The 21,260-nt window shown below is 43.3% G+C and overlaps 1 protein-coding gene across 5 annotated transcripts in view; it reads left to right on the forward strand.

The window, feature by feature from the left end:
• Nucleotides 1-21,260, forward strand: part of LOC136424206 (adenylate cyclase type 3-like) — a 31,606-nt gene that overhangs the window by 2,630 nt on the left and 7,716 nt on the right. The window contains exons 1-11 of one of the 5 annotated variants that reach the window (XM_066412726.1): nt 3,583-3,834; nt 7,232-8,607; nt 8,811-10,098; nt 11,151-11,291; nt 16,426-16,575; nt 16,909-17,033; nt 17,538-17,649; nt 18,188-18,315; nt 18,793-18,951; nt 20,246-20,387; nt 20,672-20,746. In XM_066412726.1, the coding sequence (XP_066268823.1) occupies nt 9,598-10,098; nt 11,151-11,291; nt 16,426-16,575; nt 16,909-17,033; nt 17,538-17,649; nt 18,188-18,315; nt 18,793-18,951; nt 20,246-20,387; nt 20,672-20,746 (1,533 nt within the window). In that variant the 5' untranslated portion in view covers nt 3,583-3,834; nt 7,232-8,607; nt 8,811-9,597. Of the gene's footprint in view, nt 1-3,523; nt 3,835-7,231; nt 10,099-11,150; nt 11,292-16,425; nt 16,576-16,908; nt 17,034-17,537; nt 17,650-18,187; nt 18,316-18,792; nt 18,952-20,245; nt 20,388-20,671; nt 20,747-21,260 lie in introns of those variants that run through there. The other 4 variants (XM_066412724.1, XM_066412722.1, XM_066412723.1 and 1 more) reach the window with 4 other exon arrangements.

The raw sequence follows: 21,260 nt of genomic DNA on the forward strand, positions 1-21,260 counted from the left end.
AGGTTTAAAGACACATTCACGTGTGACTTTAAATTAGGTACAATTTACCGTTATAAGCACAACAGCAAACAGATACGTCGTGATTCTCCAGTTCGCCCATACTTTCGGTATTAACCCAAAATTGAGGTACGGTGTTCGAAAATTCGTTTTTCCCTGTACTAGAACTATCGAAATCGTTGCCTCCAAGTACTGTAGGAGCCGTACGCGCTAGAAATTCGCGCCGTACCCGGTAATTCTTAGCCTGGGTACCATCCGATTACTACTGGGGCTCCTACACTCGCTACCGTGAAAAAAATCGATTTCTTCAGGATAGCGATTGTAGAAACCTGAGGTAGTAATCGGATGGTATTGTGCGCTAGAACTGTGGCCGTTTAATGTCCGCCATTAATATGCATTGGGTAAGGCACAACAGCTAGAAAGAGTTACAAGCGGCTAGGAATTACCGGGTGTTTAGGGCTGAAAGTTGTAGCGAAGCTGGGATATTGGAGTTTTCTTTTTTCACAACTAGTAAATCCCCGCCTGCTGACGTTTCGGCGTCTGTCAGACACCTTCGGAATCCTCAGAACTTCTGACTGGAGTACTGCTTCTCAGCAGGTGGGGATTTATTGGTTATGAAAAAAGAAAACTCAACTATGTTCTACCAACCTGATGAATTTATTTTCTGTAGCGAAGCTGCATTGCTAGCTACGTATAATAGGATGGCTGTCTTATCTTTTGGGGGTAAATGTGATGTTTTTAGTTTGCTAATCGCATTGTGCAAGTGGGTAATATAATAAAGTTGATATATGCGGTTGCATCAAATATCAAAGGAGCTACATCCAGCGGCTATGGATTACCGAGTTTAGGGATCGACGCTGCATTGCACTGCTAGCATGCTAGCTACTTTGAAAAAGAAAACATGCTTTACCCCAGCCTAGGGTGGCTACTTTATCTTTGAGTGGGGAAACCACATGATATGGATGTTTTTGGTTATTCTCGTCTTTGGTCGCACTGTACATGTGGGTAATATAATAAAGTTGGTATACCCGGTTGTATCAAATATCAAAGGAGCTGAAGCCAGCGTTGATAACCTCCTTAGGTGATGTGACGTTCCAAGGTGGATTGGTTGATATCTTTCAACGTATGATTTACGTGGACGCTTTACAAGATTAACAAACTAAATTTATTGCCTAGATAACCAGGCCGTACTAGACGTAGCGTGTGTCCGTCTCCAAAAAAAAAACACAAAGCGTAAAAAGATTCTTTTTTTTATCTATGAAATTCGTTGAACGCTCTGTGATCCTCTGTCACGTCAAGTTTACGTCGCAGCACGATCGTCGCCGACCTAGTGGAATGGAGGTGTAAGTGATCGGCCCTGAAGGTGACGTCACCGTCGAGGGAAATCAGTACAGATCGTTCTTCTGACATGTCTGAAGGACGACCTTGCATGTTCTATAACGGTCTGTGATTGAAGCTTTGTCAGGTGACTTCTAATCTCAAGGACATATGAAACAAAATGGTGGCCTGTGGTTGGAGCGTCCGTGTTTCATGATTAGTCGGTGGGGACCTAGTTGTGGGGACCATTCAAAACGATTATAGATATTGTGCAATCAGATGTAGGGTCCAGTCAATGAGGTTATAGGCAGAGATAATGGACACCTTGGTGCAGTTTTAATAGTGGGTAATAGTGCTTTACACCTGTTTTCGAGGTATTTCTAAGGCAGGAGAGACCATCAAACGTGGGCCATTGCCTGAGTCTCAAAAAGACGTGTAAAACCGTACTGAGCCATACCCTGCATCTGCTTGGAGATTAGTTACAGAAGGCAATTGAGTTAACATGCCATGGTTAGGAAATCATTCCACAGATTTCGTAATGTCCGGCCCAATATCATACAAATACATTTTTGTACTTGTCTGCCAATCTCCTTTGCTTGCTCATGACTGCTGAAAAAAAGAATTTGGCCAAATGGGCCCGGAATAGTTTGCCCGAAGAGTTAGCGGGTCATCGAATTGAACTTAACGTTATAGTTTCTACCAGACTCCATCCAGGTTAGTGGGAAAATAGTAGCAGTAGTAGAAATTGCCCAAATAGACTGAATAATATACCAGAGGAGTTACGTATACCCGGCCATAGGAGTACGGTTTCCAGCCTATATCTACCTGTAACGTTACTCCTATATTAAAGGACGGCTAACTCCTCTGGCATATTATTTCGTCTATGTGGCCAATTTCTTCTACTTTACAGCAACCGCTAGAGTCTGGTAAAAACTCATGATCACACTCACTCACTCCGGCTCGCTCGAAGTCATCTTTTAGAAACTAATGGAGTTTGATAAGCAGAATTAGTCTTAATATTTAGCGAATAACGGGCGTAGGCGTTGCGTTTATGACTTAAACCCCAGAGGAGTCCAGCAATTTGCGTGCCAATTTGTTTTTGTCTCTGTCCAGCAGGTTATCGACCCCGTGTTAACATATGTTTATATTCGCTGGGTGATCAGGAGGTCAATGACCCCAGTTTTTGAGATGGCGGTTAACAGGTCACTGACCTTTTGGCATCTTTGGATGCGATCTGGAGCGCAACTTGTCACTGTCAAATTTGTTCATTGGTTCCACCTGCACAATTGTTTAGACGATATACAAAGACGCAAAAGAAATTTTGCTTTATCTTAAGTCGTGTTTCGTACGTGCACAAAGTCGTAAAGGTATGGCCTAGGTAATCTCAAAGCTGATCCTACGGTGGTAAGAGACAGTATCCATTCCGGGGCCAATGGATATTGTTTGGGCAGTGGATACCGTTCCCTTCCATCGTAGGATCTATTTGGAGATTATGGCCTACATTAAGGAGGCTTAATCAACTTATACCTCCTTGCCTACATGTAGGCTAATAATAAAGGTCTTCATTCAATAATGGCCAAATGGGATGAAATTTCAAAAAGTTGCCAAAGGATCCCAAAGGAGTCATAGGACCACACTGTTACAAGCAGAAGAGATATTACCTTTCACATTTTACTGCAACATTAAACAGGGATGGAAAATTTGTCAACATATCTTCAGACCATTGTCTCCCTCTCCCTTCACGGCATGTAACGTTCCAAAATAAGGTACTGTTGACTGAAATCTGGGCTATCCGACTATTAAAGAAATCTGGGCAGTTCTAATAATAAAGTCATTACAAACAACAATTGCAAATACCGAAAATTTAGAGTTGGTAGATATTGATAGTATCATTCTCTAAACATAACCCTTCCCCAAATTAAACTCAAATGCAGCGATCCAAAATTAGACGATTGTGACAGAAAACTGAGAGAAATCCGGACTCTGTCCCACTGCGAAAGGGGGCTGGAATCAGGAATGTATAAACGTTATGTACCCCCGTAAATGAAATGCAGTGATCCAAAGTCAGACGACTCTGACAGAAAACTGAGAGAAATCCGGACTGTCCTACTGCGAAAGGGGGCTGGAATGTATTAAACGTTATGTACCCCCGCAAATGACATGCAGTGATCCAAAATCAGACGATCCTGACAGAAAACTGAGAGAAATCCGGACTGTCCCACTTCCAGAGGGGGCTGGAATGTAGCACGTTACGTACCCTGACATGACAGCATCATTGACAACCAGGGCACATCTCAGTCTACAGCTAGCCCTGCAAGAGGCCCTCTCACAGGTAGAACCGACAAATACCCTCTCTAATTAGTCTCCTTTCTGACTCCGAGTCTTCTGAAGTGTTTTGCCAGCATGGTTGTTGTCTCGGTGAAGTGTGTATATTCCGCGTTCTTGTGTTACCTGACCCGCTGTTGACTGAAGACCGCTGAGAGGGCACTCGGGAAGAAGGAGGGGCCACCGCATGCACCGGTAAGGTATTAAACTGTTGGGAGGGTAGAACAGTATATATATGTACAGGAATATTCTCTGTAACATCACGCATTTTCTGTTGTCGGTTTGCAGGATAGGCATAGGGCAAGTCAGGATCATTTTGTATATTTGTTTATGTTTATATAGCTGGGGCTCCATCAAGGCTGCCGTCTGGAGGTGATTTGAAGTCTCCATTGATGGTTACAATTTCGATTCAATCTGTCCCGTTTAGCAGTAATCATAGATGATTTATTTGGTACACTATCCCAACTGTTCATTCACCAGAATATAAACAAATAAGAATTCTATATGATCTATATATATATATGATATATATATATATAGATATAGATATATATGTATGTATATCATATAGAGAGAGAGGGGGGGAGAGGGAGAGAGATATATAACGTTGTAGAAGAATAGATATAGATAGATAGTTACTTAGATAGACATGGATATATATATAGATATATAGATAGATACATAAAACACATATATCGATGTCAGATATGAATGAATCATATCTGATTATATATGACATCGATATTTATGCTATTTTTAACATGCGTGTAACCAGTATTCATAGCAATACAAAATTTACATGCAACGTTCATCTTCCAAAACATACATTCTTATTCATAACACGGATTGAAAAACATCAAATACTCTACAGTTCTCCCAAGAACCAATTAATAACGGTGATATGATGTAGAATGATTGCATTTTTCTGTTGAATGCATATGCATGGAGCGCCAGTGCAGTCTTTGATGTGTGCGGTTGTCATATTGCGTACAAATTAGGCGAGCAATGGCAATCAGGGAAATGACAGAAGTGGGCGGACATTAGAGCGGACACACTTTGTTCATTTTGTTCGATGAGCAGTTTTCAAACCACGGAGGATGCGAACGGGTTGTGGGAAAATATCCGCTTTTCTAGGTAAACAGTTTGTGCTGTTTTTTGTTCGTACAGTATTTCACGTGTCAATTTTTTCACGCATATTACGAGTATTTCAACAGAAATTTCCTTTTCGGTCTTTTTATTCAATTTTCGTACACAACAAAATAGACCACGAAGATCATAGATGGCCTGTATCTCATACTGAGGTTACAAAATCTTTTTTCCTATTTGAGCCATGCAGTTCCCGTGTTGCTGAACCGTAGTTACTTACGTGTGTAAAGATGCAAATATTATAATGGCATCATTCTATAGCCATCACCTCCATACAGAATAAACACACTGGTATGGAATGCTTTTTTGAATCGTCGTTTTGTTCCATCAACATTATGCTTCTAATCAACATATTTCAGTAGGTAGGAATATGTTGTTAACGAACGTAAAATCGTGGATATTGGATTAAAAACACCTTGCCAGCCACGTATGTAGCTAAAACTCACCTAAAATACCTATCGGCGTTGCCTTAAGTTGTATTTATATTCATGGCAATGTCTCAAAGACAATTTTTCTTGAGAATTAGGAGAGATGGGAGCAAATAATGTCACGGTCAAATTTGTATGGAGGCCATGTTGACAGGTCGGTCGCCATTTTTTTTCTGGCCATGGTGTATATATGTATGTGGATGTGAGTGTGTCCGACAAGCATAACCCAAGAAGCTATGGGTGGATTGTGGTGATGGTCGGTAGGTTTGCAGATCTCGGAAAGATGGTGGTCAAGGTCAATTTTTGGCCTCCTGGAGACTTTTCTTGTTGTATCTGTTGGGAAACGGTGGTGGAATGTCACGGTGTGACTTGCACCAAGGCCACATACCTGCGTATCATGCTCTCAATTCTTGGTATGGCAACACTTGCTTACGGGCCATTGAATTCTTGGAAAAAGTTTAAGACAGCACAGTGTATTGTATTGTATTTCTCAACCTGGGATGGTTTGGATAAAATGTGAATTCCAGAAGAAAGTTTCAGTTCACAAAGTACCCTTCACTGTTCAAAAGTTCTGTGCAAATCTCTGACAACGAATAGTATTGATATGGTGCTATGGATTCTGTTAAGGGGTCATATTGTAAAAGAAGTCAAACCCAAAAAGCTTACATTGTATTCCGTAGCTGTTGTTACTAGTTATAAAATAGTCACTTGTTCCACTTGTCATTATTTTTATCTCTTACTGAATTTGTACTTTTCTATGTACCGTTTCATGTTACAATCAGACCTCGGACAATAACTTGCAAAGAAAAGTCTTATTATTGAGATTTGGAGCAGTATTGATGCAAGGTTACATAACAAAGCCGTTGTACTCAACTGAATCTACCTTTGAAATCGAAGGCAGACCGCAGGTAATACATCATAAGTAAGAGTCGGGATCTATACTTTGTTTGATGAAGCCTGGCTTCTGTCGACTCGTTCGGTTGGACGTCAGTCAAGTGTGAAATTAAAGGCAGGCACCGAGCAAACAACTGAGCGGATCTTCGTCCGCTGAGGAATACAGAGGGAAAACATGCGGAACGAAACCGTACGGTCTCAATTCGCGTTCTTCAAAGGATGATTTTATTTTCATATAGTCGTGTTCGTGTTGTTTCTATGGAAGATGGGAGGGCGATAATGAGCTGGTTGTAGAGTATTGATAGCACAAAAAAACGGACAGGCATTATTCGAACCGACAATACCGCACAGATTGTTACGTGCGGTCCGATCTAATCAACTGTTAGTTTAGACCATTGCAGTGCCTAGTGGCAGTACGTTTCCTTGCTGTTTCAGTAGCAGGGTATATTTATACAGGGAGGGGTTGATAGCCCTTCCCCTTTAACTTGCTTGAGACACCTCCTCGAGCACTGGACCCCCATTTCACGTCCCTCCAGAAAGACGGGTGCAGCCTCAACCGAGATATCCTGACCCAGGATTTAACCGGGGTCTCCCAGTTAGCAACTAAATGGAACCAGTAGCTCAACTGTGAGGCTGCTACCAGTTGAGCAACAGGGATGTCCCTAATCGATAAACTTGAAGCAGGGGTTTTGTGGTGAAAGAATAAGGCTGGCATCCTGAAACGAATAATATTCTAAGTGACATATTCATCTCTCCGTGTATTTAGACTTGAGTTCCTAAAGTAATATTTAGCAAACAGTTTGCGAAAGGAGACAAAGCATGATGTGGGCATTTTGAATTTAAAAAAAGATATTCACTAAATGATATTTCTTTAGCTTGAAAGTTCATCAGTGTTAGTAAGATTTATTCTGAACCAGGATCTAACTGTGATTTCCAGCACAAAGAATGTAAAGACTATTGCTGTATAGTTAGAATTTGGGGCAAGTGCAAGTTTTCCTTGACATGTGCTGGAAATTACAGTCAAATCCTGCTCCAGAATTGATAGTTCTTGAATTTTGTCGTAAAAAAATAAATATACCACTTTCGGGATTTTAATGAGGCCATTTGTTTATTGTTTGTTTCAGGTGCGAAGTGACAAGGCAAACCGTTCTCTCCTGCACATGAAAACCCGCACTGGTATGAGACCATCAGATTGCCCGTGCCAATTTCGTGTGCTTTGCGGGTAGAACGGCACCGGCGCCGAATGACATTGGTGACACCGGCAACGCAATCGCCTGCTCCCCTGATTCAATCAACGTAAAGGGCTACGTACGTGTCCAACACGTGTAATGACCGTACTGCCGTGGTAACATTCGGGACGCAAAGGTGGAACACCTGACGTGAATGACGTACCGTTCCAAACTACATATATCGTGGTATTGTCGTGTTAGAATCGGGGACTCATAAGAGGAACACCTGACGTGAATGGCACACCGTTCCGCGCTACGTATATCGTGGTATTGTCGTGTTAGAATCGGGGACGCACCACAGGTGGCTTACACCTGCCGTGAATGACGTGCCGCCTAACGCCACATGTATCAGAACCCCGCGGCTACGTTGACAACTTAATTAGAGCCGATTGGCCAACCGTTCAGCGGGAATGTGCCTACATCACGCCGAGATTCGCAGCGGTGCATGTCCGACAAGCGGAATTTCCACCGGCTGTCAGTGCGTGATTGATCCAGCGGATACATTAGAGTCCTTCGTTTTTATTGGGAAACGTTAACGCTGCCGCGGTGTGAACTCACGCGATAGAACTCGCCGAAGCGATAGCCAAGGGAAAGATATATCCTTCCTTCAGGTGAGTGAAATAGATTAAAACAGATTCATCTTGCTTCCATAGATAAAGAGGATGAAGCCAGGACGGATGAAAGTGTGCTGCTACTCCCATAGCGACGGGGAATCCGAGCTTCGACGTGTCTAGAGCCCACAAAGGTGTGTAACTGTAGAAAACAGCTTCAAAGAGCGGAACAAGGAGCGACAACAAGGCGAGGATTCTCTTTTTTCTAAAGATATAGCGACAGAAACAGCGTCTATGACAATATAGTGCAGATCGCGGTTAGCTTCCGTCTAAAACCCACATCACTGTAAAAATCTGTGGCTTGGAATTACGGCTTGGAATTACGGACCAACGAAAGACAGTAAGGCTGTAAAACGACAAGGCAGCAACGCCATATTTTTAAGAATAGCAGGGGCAAACGGTGTTTCGGACGACAAGGAGCAGATTCGCTTCCGTCTGCGTTTCATCACCCCTGTGTCTGTTGTACGTAGGCGAGATTACCCTGACACTCACCAAATGAGACAAAGGCCTGGATTTGCCTGGTCCAATCATCTCCGGACGTCACTGCCTAATCAAGCAAGTACCACCAGAGGACGACATCAGTAAACTCGTGCTGCTGCACCCTGGCTACCTGTAGCGCCCGCTGAACCTCGTAGCGGAGACGAACCCTAGGTCTGTCAGGTACGATAGCTACAGATTAGTTGTTGAACCCACGCCTTTCGTGACTTTACAAGGGCCTCGCCGCTTTATTGAGCGGATCTGATTAATAACCACGACCATAGCGGATCCTGCTGTACTTGAGGTGAGGATTAGCCCTATAGGATTAACTCCGAAACTGTTAATCGCCGCGTAATCCGCTAAATCTTCTTTCCTCTCGGATGCAGGTTTATCAGTGTCCAGGTGTGGAATCGTGAGATGAGCTTATCGATATAAGAGACAATTTGGCAACAAGGCTCAGACGGCGAGCGGATCGTATGTCTTCGAGCGTGTATCTGGGCATGATCACAGACTAGTGGAGACAGACAGTTTTGGAAACATCTAATTGATCGCTAGGTGGGTGAGTCTCGTGTGCGGTAAAACCCTGCTCTAGTGAGAAACCCCAGGCTACAGAACCCACGCAAACGCACCGCGTATTGTACGTGTTGACATCACTGGAGCAACTCATTGTACATTCTTTCAACGTCGCATCAAAGAGACGCAACAGAGACGGTATTTATCACTGTTACGCTTCTCTGTCGTTCAAAATAGGGATGTAAATGAAGGGACTGATACATCAGGTACATATTCATCAACAAAGGGGCGCGCTATAAACAGACAGATCCGGAACCTATGCTGTTTCTAATTCTAGCACACACAAAAGGCCAACTAGTTTCTGTTGAAAGCTCCTTGGAAAGACGTACTCAAGCACAAAAGAACCTCCCGGAATAAGGTTAGCAGACCCACGCATTGCATGTGCTGAGACCTGCTTCTGTATGTAAGTCACGGTCTAGAGTTTGGCTTTTGGAATCGCGCCATTCCGACTCCGAAACAATATTTCAATTGGCTAACGTGCTAACGAATGTTGGAAATCTGTCAAGAGAGGGCGGACTAGGTTAACCAACAAAAAGGGATTTGGAGGAAAAAAACGTCACAGCTATTAATTTCATCGTGGAAACTCGTCCGGGAATCAAGATGACCGACATCACTGTTATAGAATCCACGGATGGCGGCTTCGACAACGTCAACCCCGCCTCCAGCAATAACATCTCCGATAGGGCATCCACCGGGACGACCGGGAACAAGTCTCGGACCTGGGCGAGCATCGTGCGGAGGAAGTTCACCGTGTCCCTCGGCTCCCCTCGTCTCGAGACCGTTTACCGGGGCTACTACCGTAGACAGAAGCGCGGATGTCTTCTCTGCGTTGTCTTGATCGCCATCTTGTACGAGTTAAGGATTCTAGTCATGGACTGCGTGTCGTTCACCTTGGATAGAGTGCCGACTATCGTACTGTCCGCGCTGCTGCTGTGTGTTCACGCCGTGCTGTTCGCGCTGTGCAAGTCCGGGAAGTGTTCCAAGAAGTTTGAGGAGAGGGTGCTGCCGTACCTGGTGTGGGGGCTGCTCACTGCGCAGGCGCTGACGTACAGCGGGCTCCAGAGGCAGAGACTGACGCCGACGCACTTACTCGAGTGGCAGGTGAGATAGCTGATACTTAAGATTGTTCAAGGAGTATCCTGAAACAGCTTCTTGAACTTTAAAGAAAGAAAATCTTAGAGGGATAAGATAGCAGGTCTGGAATTGTTTGCTGTGCATGGGTGTTGAACATTTCTGTTGAACAACTGTTCTGCTTTATTTCCAACTCTACTACCCTAGGCCTTGTTGTACAGCGCTGCACTCACAGCGCATCCACTTCTTACAGATATACCTCTTAATGTGTAGCTGTTCAACTTATCTACGGTGCTGTTTTGTTTATTCCCAGCTATCACTGTTCGTCGTGTCCACCACTCAGCCTCCTAACATTGCTATTGCTCACGGCTGTCTCAGCTTGTGATAACTGTACGTGTGTCACGTGTTTGCGTTTGTTGTACTCATTGATCCGTGTTCCAGCTGTTCTTGACGCTGTCCTGCATTATTTACAGCTCTTCCTTGTGTTCGTCGTACTGTCGCGCCTGTCGCTTAGCATGCTGTCATTGCTGTTACTCGCATCTATCTCAGCATTGTATTTGATGTACATGCAGTTCTCATAGATCCGCGTTTCAGCTATTCTTGATGCTGTCCTGCTTTATTTTCAGCTGTTCATTGTGTTCGTCGTGCTGTCGTGCCTGCCGCTCAGTCAGACAGTCTGCTGTCCCTGTTATTACTCACAGCTGTATTGCAGGTGCCAGTGTTTCAGGTTCTCATGATGCTATCCTGCTCTATTATCAGCTGTTCCTAGTATTCGCCGTGCTGTCGTGCCTGCCGCTCAACCTGCCGTCCCTGCTGTTGCTCACGGCCTTCTCTGCACTGCATTTGCACTTTTTAGAGACATACCTGCAGCAGTATTTCAGCTGTTCGAGTTATTCACAGTTCTGTTTTGATTTCAGCTGTTCCTTGTATTCGTCGTTCTGCCTCTAAGTACCAGCTATATAGTCTGCTGTCCTTGCTGTTACTTGCTGTACACACGCTTCTTACAGATATACCTGATCAAGGAGTTTGACCTAATAATGCGTTTCAGCTGTCATTCACGGGTGCCATTCTGTTTTCTTCAGCTATTCCTTGTGTTCGTCGTGCTGTCGTGCCTGCCGCTCAGCCTGCTGTCATTGCTGTTGCTCACGGGAGCCACGGCGGTGGGTCACGCCGCCCTTTGCGGGACCATGGCGCAGGCGCAGACGGAGTATCTCGGGCTACAGGTTAGTGCTCTTGTCACTCCTGTTGTTCATCTTGTTGTGCCTGCTGGCGCGTAGGTCAACAAGTGTCTTTGCAGTATTCCAGTAGCAGGGTATATTTTTTATAGGGGGAGGGGTGTTAGCCCTTTAACGTGCTCAATGCAGCTCCTCGAACTCGGGACCCCCATTTTACGCCCCTATCGAAAGACTTGTGCAGGTTCCCAGGATATGCACCGGGGTCTACCACTTCCCAAGTAATTGGTACCAGAACCTCAACTATGAGGCTGCTACCAGTTGAGGTACAGTAAGGGACATCCCACTTTTATCAATATAAATGTTGGAATATGCACGGTGATTTATTTTCGCGGTTTATGACACCTGTTATACCTTTTTCTGTGCTACAATATTGTTTCCGACCGTGAATTTAAAACACCACGAAAACCTCCTATCCACTCCTACCGTAGAATTGATTCCCCGCGAAAATAAACGAATTTGCAGTAAGAACTGATATCTAACCATTCATCGCTTTGTTGTAAAGCGTTTGGCGCACATTTCAAACGATGAAACCCAGTCTGGTGCGTTATACGCCGAATTGGTTATACTGGCTACATAGATATAGAAACTGATGATAGTGCTACCCTTCAAGCCACAGCAATATCCGAACATAATTAGTCTGGTATTACCTTTTGGGGTTAAAGACCCCAGTAAAACCATATAAACCCTGGATAATCGATGGAGGCCTGTTTGAGACAGTTTACCAAGTACAAGTTACCCTTCAAGGTATGTTTGAAATAACAACAACAGATAAGATATTAAAGTACGGCTACACATAAAGAAGATACTATGAGGTTTACCATAGAGCTAGATAAAAGCTACAGGAACCCCACACCTTTTTTGTCTGTTGCTATAAATGTAGCCGGGGACTGATCACGCTCTTATATAAACCCGGCTACCAATAATCCTGTATTCTTCAAACACAATGGCGAGAGACACAAATGGCTGCTCCATGCACTTGGCATGCTTAGACTAAGTACAAACATGAATTTGCTCCATTGAAGACGTAAATATCAAATGTCAATGTCATGTTGCCGGGGACCCAACACTGCATTGTTGATAAGATATACTTTTGCTGCCATGCAATAATGTATCAGACTAAATTCCCTTTTATTCGCAGACTATTTTTTCTTCTTTTTTTTAAATAAAACTTTATTGCCATTCTGTACAAAAATACAAAGTACAAGCAGTGACTGTCAATAATGTGCGCTGTGATGTGGACATACAATCATCCAAATTTTTCTTAATAAGCATTCGGAATTAAACAATTTTACTATGTCCACATTAAATTGTGTTTTTCCCCAGCAGTATTAGTTCATTAATGTATTGAAATTGTTTTACATTGGAAAGGTGGTATCCTAAGATTACATCTTGTGTGGTTAATGACAGTGCATATCCATATTCAAAAAGGAAATAGTTTTCAACTTCTGACCATAATTTTTTCTTCATTTTCTCGCCACTAGAAAGGCACGTATAGATAAGCTAGAAGGTTCTGTTTTCAAGTAAGATAACACTGCAATTCTATATGATAGACATGTGACTGCCACGTAATATTGGGCCAGACAAGTTCTTGCCTTTATTCGTATACAGCCTGGATAGATGAGCTAGAAAGGAAGAACACTGACATTTTTATAAGATAGCTAGGCAGCATCATAGGTTTGTCAGATATGCACCCACTGCGGCTTATGAACTTAAGTGCCACGTTGTAGCGGATCAAACAAATTCCTGCTTTTTTCAGTAGACATTTTTTCCATTTTCTCGCCAATAGATGAGCTGGCATGTCCTCTTTTCCAGGAAGACTTACATTCTTCCAGGAAGATAACATTGCAATTTTAATTTAATAAGATAGGCTTGTCAGCTATGCATGCACGGTGTTTAGTAAAAAGAATACTACTGCAACTGAAAAATGCAACAGGCGTTTTGTTTTTGCATTTATGACTTACGAATAAAGGGGCCGTTGGTAGGTAATCAGACGTGTTTTGAGGAAGACTGGAATGCAATTTCAATCAAACAGGATCAAACAGGTCCGTTAGATCTGCAATGACGAGGTTCGATGTGATTCTATTACGCAGCAGCCACATTATACACACGTTTTCTTTTTGTATAGACTCTGCCCAATATTGAAATATTTTTCTGTTTTGCAAAACGATCAGAATAGGTACATGGCAGCTTCCAATTGGCTTGTAGTTAGTTCCACAATTGTTTCCATAGCATGAAGCAATGGATGCCATATACCATATCCAAACATAAACAATACAATATTTAGATGTACAAATTTCCTAATTTCTTTTTGTAAGTTCATTGATTTTAAAAGGTAGAATCTTCGAATTCATTTCGCCCTACCCTTGTGCGTCTAATCTGCTAGAACACACACAACGCGACCTACACATAGAAATGTGCAGCCCGACAGCGTAAAACATCCCAAAACGTACAAAACGTACAGTCCCCTATGATATCGCCCGTCCTTCACCCAGTCCAATCATTGGTCCAGTCCATCCGTCCGCACCAGGAGTTCTGGTTAAAGAACCATTTCCCACCGAGTAGGAAATTGGATGCATGTAAGGCCAGGAAAATTGAAGATAAATGCTTGATTTCCCGATTACGGTCCTGGAAAAAATAGGTTCGGTAGGTAGGGATTCTATCTTTTTTTTAAATTTCTGGCAAAGTGATCCAAAAATAAAGTTTAACAATCTGAACTTTAAATACGTCAGGACACTGGCATTTTTAACATAATGTTTCAACAAGGTCCCACAAACACCTATCCACCTACCAAATATGAAGACAATCCATCCAGGCATTCTCGAGTTATCGTGTTCACAGACAAGCAGACAGACACACGCGCGGTGTAAAACATAACCTTCTCGGCAAAGGTAATCATACGGATATGCATTGGACAAGCACAATTTTCTGTTGCAACAGAAAGGAGGTGAACATCTATATTTCTACATTTCTACAACGTCTTCATCACTCAGATCAACAATATCGAAAAGTCCATGTCCCTTGTCAGCGGTCAACCCCCCCACATATGCTAGGGTTGACAGGTTTTTGCTAGGGTCGGTCAGGTAGCCGGAACACAACATTTTGTTCCTAAGCCTTGTATAGAACTGCTCCCCACAGACTAGTAGATATGAATATATGACAAGCACGTTTTCTCGTGTCGCCAAGTCGCACTCCAATTCTGTCACATCCGTCACCCGCTAGCACAGACCCTGCAAAGCTAACATGTAGAATACAGACAAACCTGTCCGTGGTGACAACTGAATAAACTTGAAGATATGGTTGCTAAAGACACAGTTTTGTCCGTCTAACTCGTATGGCATATTAACCACCCTATTTGGCAAATTAAATTTTTCTGTCGATTTTGTCAGCAACCCAAAGAATCTAGTGTATATATGGCCTAGTATGCAGTAGATGTCCCTAGTCCGATCGTGTTATTTTTCCTGCTCTTTTTTGTAGTCAACAAAGCAGTAAAAACACATTCAAATAACATTCCTAGAATAGCAATTTCGCTAGATGATTGTCTGTGCCCTCTACAAAACATTTCTAAAAAAAGGAGCCTCCTAATGCAGCCTAAATATTTTCCATGTATTTTTGTTTCATGAAGTTCAATCAATTATCCAACAGGAAATTGTTTGACCCTTCGCCAGAATCATATTTTACTTTCCATACCTTATATTGAGGGTTATGATATCATTGACGTGTTTCCTAGCAACGGCATAACATCAAGCCAAGCATGAATAAAAATACATAGAATATCAACCGGAAATCAGATTTTACATTTCTTATCTTGCACTGAGGGTTATGATGCTATTAACTTGTTTCCTAGCAACGGCATAGTATGAAGGCAAGCATGTCACTAACTGTGTTACAAAGACTATTTTTGCGGTAACCTATGTTGCAGTAAGCTCCTAGTCGATGTTATGCTAATTCTTTTTATGCAGGCTTGGCAGCCTTTTATTTGATTACTAAAGCGGTTTTCAAATAGTACTCTCTCAAGTCGGTGTCACGAAATTGATGACAGCAAACTAGCACTGCTTTGATCGTGAACAAACGTTTTACGTTTTAAGAAACGTATCTATATCACTCACTAAGCCATTTCAGCCTGAAAGCCTATTGTACTAGCGGCAAGGCTTTGACGGGATTTTCTGAAGTTGTACTTTTCCCAATCACTCCCAAAGCATTCCCCAGGCGGTGTCGGTGCGTCAGCTTTGATTTGAAAGACACGGATTTGTGAGACCGCAGCCAAGGTTATATTTCACAGGGATGAAGCCAGCGTCAATGACACCTTTAGATCTCATTCAATGCGGTTTCATCCTTGAAATCCTTGAAAACGACGCCGCAGGTTTAATGACGTGTAAAGCCTCCGTGAGTGCGGCTAGTATATCTGTGTACAAAGATTCTTGACGTTTGTGCGGCTTTTTCCTACGCAGAGCCTTGCCCTTGGCCCTTGGCCTTACAATTTACCTTTGGGGGCTCTGCAAATTGCGTCCAATTGTGCTGGTGCCCGTAGGGGGTGCGTGTAGTCCCGGCCGGACCCCGAAGCCACAAATTTGTCCCGGTGGACTGCCGCGCATGGGGGGGGGGGGGGGGTACCTCCCGGTGTTCGCACGATTAGCTCGCGGCGTCTATTTGTTACCGGGTCCCGCGTTGATTTTAATTAAGTTCGAGTTGATATGATTCAGGGTCGAGTCCCGGCCGGGCCCCAAAATAGCCCGGTAGCCGCAGGGCGTCCCACGGGGCCTTGTAGGGGTCACGTCCGAAAGCGCAAAAAAATAGCCCGTCAACTACCAGGTTCGACCCCTTTTTCCAATTGGGACCTAAACATAAAAAGCGCAGAAGTTTCAATTTTTGTGGACGTGGCCTCTAATCAGCTGTCAACCAATCAGACAAAACTTTTAGGCGATTCTCTGATTGGCTGACAGTTTGCTAGGGGCCGCGCCTCCAATTAAAGGTGGAAACCTCAGCCCGGTTCAGCAGAGCCTCCCCAAGTTTTATTGTACATGCCGTGGGTGAGGCTCTGCTTAGGAGAATGTTGCTTGGTTATAATCAATATATAATCTATATATTTTTCTAATTTTCAAAATCAAAATTCGCTTCTCCACAGCTTGTCAGCAACGGCCTTCTCTACGCATGCGCCGGGGCACTGGGCATGATCTTCTACCTGTTGGTAGACCGGAAGTACCGGAAGTCGTTCCTGGACACCAGGTCGTCCCTGGAGGTCAAAGTTCATCTCCAGGAACAGACGCAGCACCAGGTACTATAAACCTAGTCTTCAAGCAGATGTACAACATTTCGTACTCTTTTCTTTTGTCTCCATTTACGATTCTTTTTAATCAACAGTTACCTACACTGTACCCGTCCTTGGTGCTGAAAGACTATCATCTGCACCTTGTGTGTGTGTGTGTGTGCGCGCGCGCACGCGCGTGTGTGTGTATATGTGTGTGTTTTTGAATGCTGGACAGAAAATGGCTTTTTTATCATTCTTTTGTCATAGAAAATACAAGGACAATGAGTTAGGCTCAAGATGTGGTAGGCTTTCCAGAAGACCGCAAATTCTAAAGCCTAGCGATTTTCTCGTGTACTGCAGGAGCAGCTGCTGATGTCCATCTTGCCGCGTCACGTGGCGGAGGACATGCGGAGGGGGATGAGCAGGAAGGACACCGAGGACAGGCAGTTCCAACAGATGTACATCAAACGGCACGAAAACGTCAGGTAGAAGACCATCTCACGTACAAAACTGGTGTTTTATACGGGTCAGACGTTTCAGGTAGCATCCACTACGTACCTTTCGTCAGTGACTGATCCCTCACTGAGCTTAGGCAAACCTTACCGTAATGATCGATGAAAATTAGACATCCATGTAATAAGAAAACAATTACTTGAGCAACTGGATAGATTTTGGAAACGGTCAGACATATCAGGTAGCATCCACTACCTTTTGTCAGTTACTGTACATAGTTGTTAAGGAAAGAAGGTAGGCATTCTTACATCTTAGGTACATCCTAACGGCTTGTTGTCGGTCCCAGCATCCTGTTTGCCGACATTGTGGCAATCAAATCTTGTTGAGTCACTGCCGAAAGGTAGTGGATGCTACCTGAAACATCTGACTGTTTCCAAAGTCTATCCAGTTGCCTAGGTAACTGTTCACTTGCGTATCTTATCTCATCGATGTCCAACCTTCATCAACGTATCCTAACTGTTTGATCTCGTCCCCAGCATCCTGTTTGCCGACATCGTGGGCTTCACGGCCATCTCCACCACCGTGTCCGCGCAGGAACTCGTCAAGATCCTCAACGAGCTGTTCGCCAGCTTCGACAAACTCGCCGACGTAAGTAAAGCTCCAATCACATAAAGTCGAAACGTTGTGTGTCATGATATGGGATTGTCGAATTAGGATAAATTTTGGACTGATGACACAAAGTTTAGACAGTTTTAATTTTATTCCAATGCAAAGACGATAGGACTAACCAATATTTCAGAGTCAGACTGTCTTTTGAGCCTTATTATGGAAAATGACTTAGGCATGTGACTGTCAGTGCGTCGTCTTTGGAATAAAAGTACTTTCTAGTCCCATAACATGTGAGGGACTATGACAGCTGTATCACGAATGGCCATATTGTTTAGGCGTGACAATAGATGTCAAACCTCTGTCACTTGGATACTTTCTTTGTTTGTAGCTAGCTCCTGGACAAAAAACATCAAATACATGTACATACAGATTACATACAAACTATTACAGAATGCCTTTTTCGAAATTTCCTGGCGTTTGTTTTTGGTTTCATTTGAGGGAGTCTGTTTGTATTCTTGCTATTATGACGTGTCTTATGAATGTCCACAATTTGTGTCCCGCTACAATGCAAACACAGATCAACAACCAGCTGCGTATAAAGATCCTGGGCGACTGTTACTACTGCATCTGCGGCGTGCCTGTGCCGAGAAAGGACCACGCCGTCTGCTCCATAAACATGGGGCTGGACATGGTAGACGCCATAGCGTAAGTACGGTGGTGAACTCTATACCGCAAGCATGGTAACACTATCCTATGGTGCCAGTATGTACGTGGCTTAAGTTTGATGCAGTGAACTCTATATCGTGGATATGGTAGACGCTATGGTGTCACTGCGTCATTATAGCTGTAGGGGCTAAATATGATTGTCGCTATCGGACCTACGTGCATGGTTTACGATGTAGTTCATTGGTTTAGCATGATTGATGCTGCGAGTAATGTAGGAGAGATACAAATGATTGTCTTACATTTGAAGGATTGATATTACCAAGTGAAAGAAAACTTACACAGAACAAGTTCTTCTAAAGTTGTGAAAACATCTATGGACTCCCTAAATGTAGTTATGGTATTTGCAATGCATTCGTGCGAATGTGGGTATCAAAACGGTAGCACAAACATTGCCAATGATATTATACATCTATACTTGCTATAACTGTACGTGGTCGACATCTGCTGTGCTCATAGGCAAGTGCGAGAAAAGACAAGATCTCCGGTGGACATGCGCGTTGGGATCCACACGGGGGCGGTTCTGGCGGGAGTGCTGGGCCAGAAGCGGTGGCAGTTCGACGTCTGGTCGACAGATGTCACTCTTGCAAACCAGATGGAGTCCGGCGGGATGCCTGGGTAGGTTCTTTACACACACACACACACACACACACACACACACACACACACACACACACACACACACACACACACACACACACACACACACACTTTTTATCTATGAACGTATTTGCTTTAGTCGGCTTCTTTCTCATTGTGATCATATGATGTTATGTTTTGTTGTTTTATGTTGGGGTCTTCTCCAATGGTCTTCCCTTTAAAAAGCGCCTGCCGGTGATAAGTACTTCCTGGTGAGATGAATAGAATGAAGTGATAAAAAAGTTACTTCCGTGGCTTTTTTTTGTAATTCGTAGTTTTCGCCCTTCATATTGATGTCCTCAATCCGCCGCGTAATCATTTAATTCTAATGATTTATTCAGCATCGATGATTAGCACTATGCTCAGCCTGTAATTTTTGTTGTTAGCTGTTAATACTATAAGCTGCTTTATAGTGGAGACAAACTGTCTAAAATGACCCGTAATGATGTCAAGGGCGAATGAGACGTTTGCTGCATGACGCGACCTTCTCCTTCCACAATTAATGCTTAGATTCTGTCTTTCTTGGTGCATATTCAAGCATATCCAGCCTATGCTCATTTGCATATTTGTGACAGGACAAATGCGGTAATTCCTACCAACGCCTGTCCTTGGTGCTGAAAGTCTGCTGTTAGTAGCAATCTTTCTACTGTTTTCTTTTATTTCACCCCAAGGGAGGGATACACGAAAAGCAGGGTGTGCCATACATCCTCATTGCTGCTATCTTTGTTTGGTTGTTTGTTTGTCTATTTTTATTTCACCAGAGGAAATCTTGTCGCCAGCAGGCGGTTTTCAAAGAGCCCTGGGGTGGGGGGACCCCAAACAAATTTGTTACATAAAATTAGATAACATAAAATAACTAGATGAAATAAACATAATAACAAAAGTTTAAAAAAACACCTTGACATTATGTACTAATAACGAAACATAATAAAATAAGATCAAGTAGAGCTGTTATCTGTAGAACTGGGAGGGTCACAAAGCAGTATGGGTAATGCTTTGGTTACATTTCTAAACTGGGGCCGGGGCGGGCTGTTTGGGGGAACGAAAAACAAAACTTAGTGTAAAAAAAGATACACAAATTATGCTCATGATTGATTTTTTAACGTTCTGTTGTCTTTAATAACATACGTTCCCGCAAACTTCCCAGTTTGGCCCCGGTTTTGGAAATGTGACCTTTGCATGAGGGGTGAAGTTGTCAAATATGTATACTAGAACTGACCCATATTTTATTGATGAATATCAACCGAACACACATTTGTTTCTCCTACTGTAGGAGAGTCCACATCTCCAAGGCGACGCACGACTGTCTGAACGGAGAGTTCGAGCTCGAGCAAGGGAACGGCGCCTCCCGGAACGATTACCTCAAGTCACGTGGCATCAAAACATTCCTCATCAAACGGAGAACAGAGAAAAGGGTACGAACAGATCTATCTTCTAGTGCTTTATGCGAAGTGCTGCGTGGGAATAATTGTATATTCACTTAAAATTCGAGCTTTGGTATACAGATTGGATAGCAACTTCTTTCTATATAATCAAGTGTTTTATTCACACCGACGTTTCGGTGACCCTCTGTCACCTTCCTCAATGTGATTTTGACTGGTTCTCTTTGAGCTGCCGCTGTAGGTGTCATGTGTCCAACTAACTCACTCACTCTCACTTTTCTATTGCTTTGTTCTGTCTTCACTCATGGCTGAACCAGGATCTGGCGCCTCCTTTTCCGAGGAAGTCCGCCTGGAGTAGCATAGTGATCAAAAATGGCGGCGTCAAGAAAGTGGTAGGTCAGGTAGAACGGAGAAACGTGTCCTGTCAAGCATGTGGGCAGTGCGTATGTCCTGTTGGTACAGTGCGCATGTGCTGTTGGTACAGTGCGCATGTGCTGTTAATGCAATGCACATGTGCTTTTGGTACTGTCAGTGCGCATATTCTGTTGGTACAGTGCGCATGTGCAGTTGGTACTCGTAGTTGACTAATGACTTTGTATTGGCTCGTCTGCAAACGATGCAACTTTTCCGTACATCATTCACAGCATTCTTACATTGATTGCCACAAAATAGCCACAAAAGAAACCCAAAATAATCGACATAGTTTGGCCAAATGCTGCTGGCCAATTCAAAGGCCATATGATCTAATTGGCGCCAATTGGATATTGTCTGGCAAATTTGATACCGTCCGCTGCTCCGTGGAGATCTGCTTGGAGATTATCCAAATAGCAGATCAGAGAGTTTAGTGACCGATGTGTTTTTATTTCAATGTAAAAATATTAAATGAAGTAATGATACATTTTTGCA

This window comes from Branchiostoma lanceolatum, chromosome 18 (genome assembly GCF_035083965.1).
Source record: "Branchiostoma lanceolatum isolate klBraLanc5 chromosome 18, klBraLanc5.hap2, whole genome shotgun sequence".
NCBI lineage: Eukaryota > Metazoa > Chordata > Leptocardii > Amphioxiformes > Branchiostomatidae > Branchiostoma > Branchiostoma lanceolatum.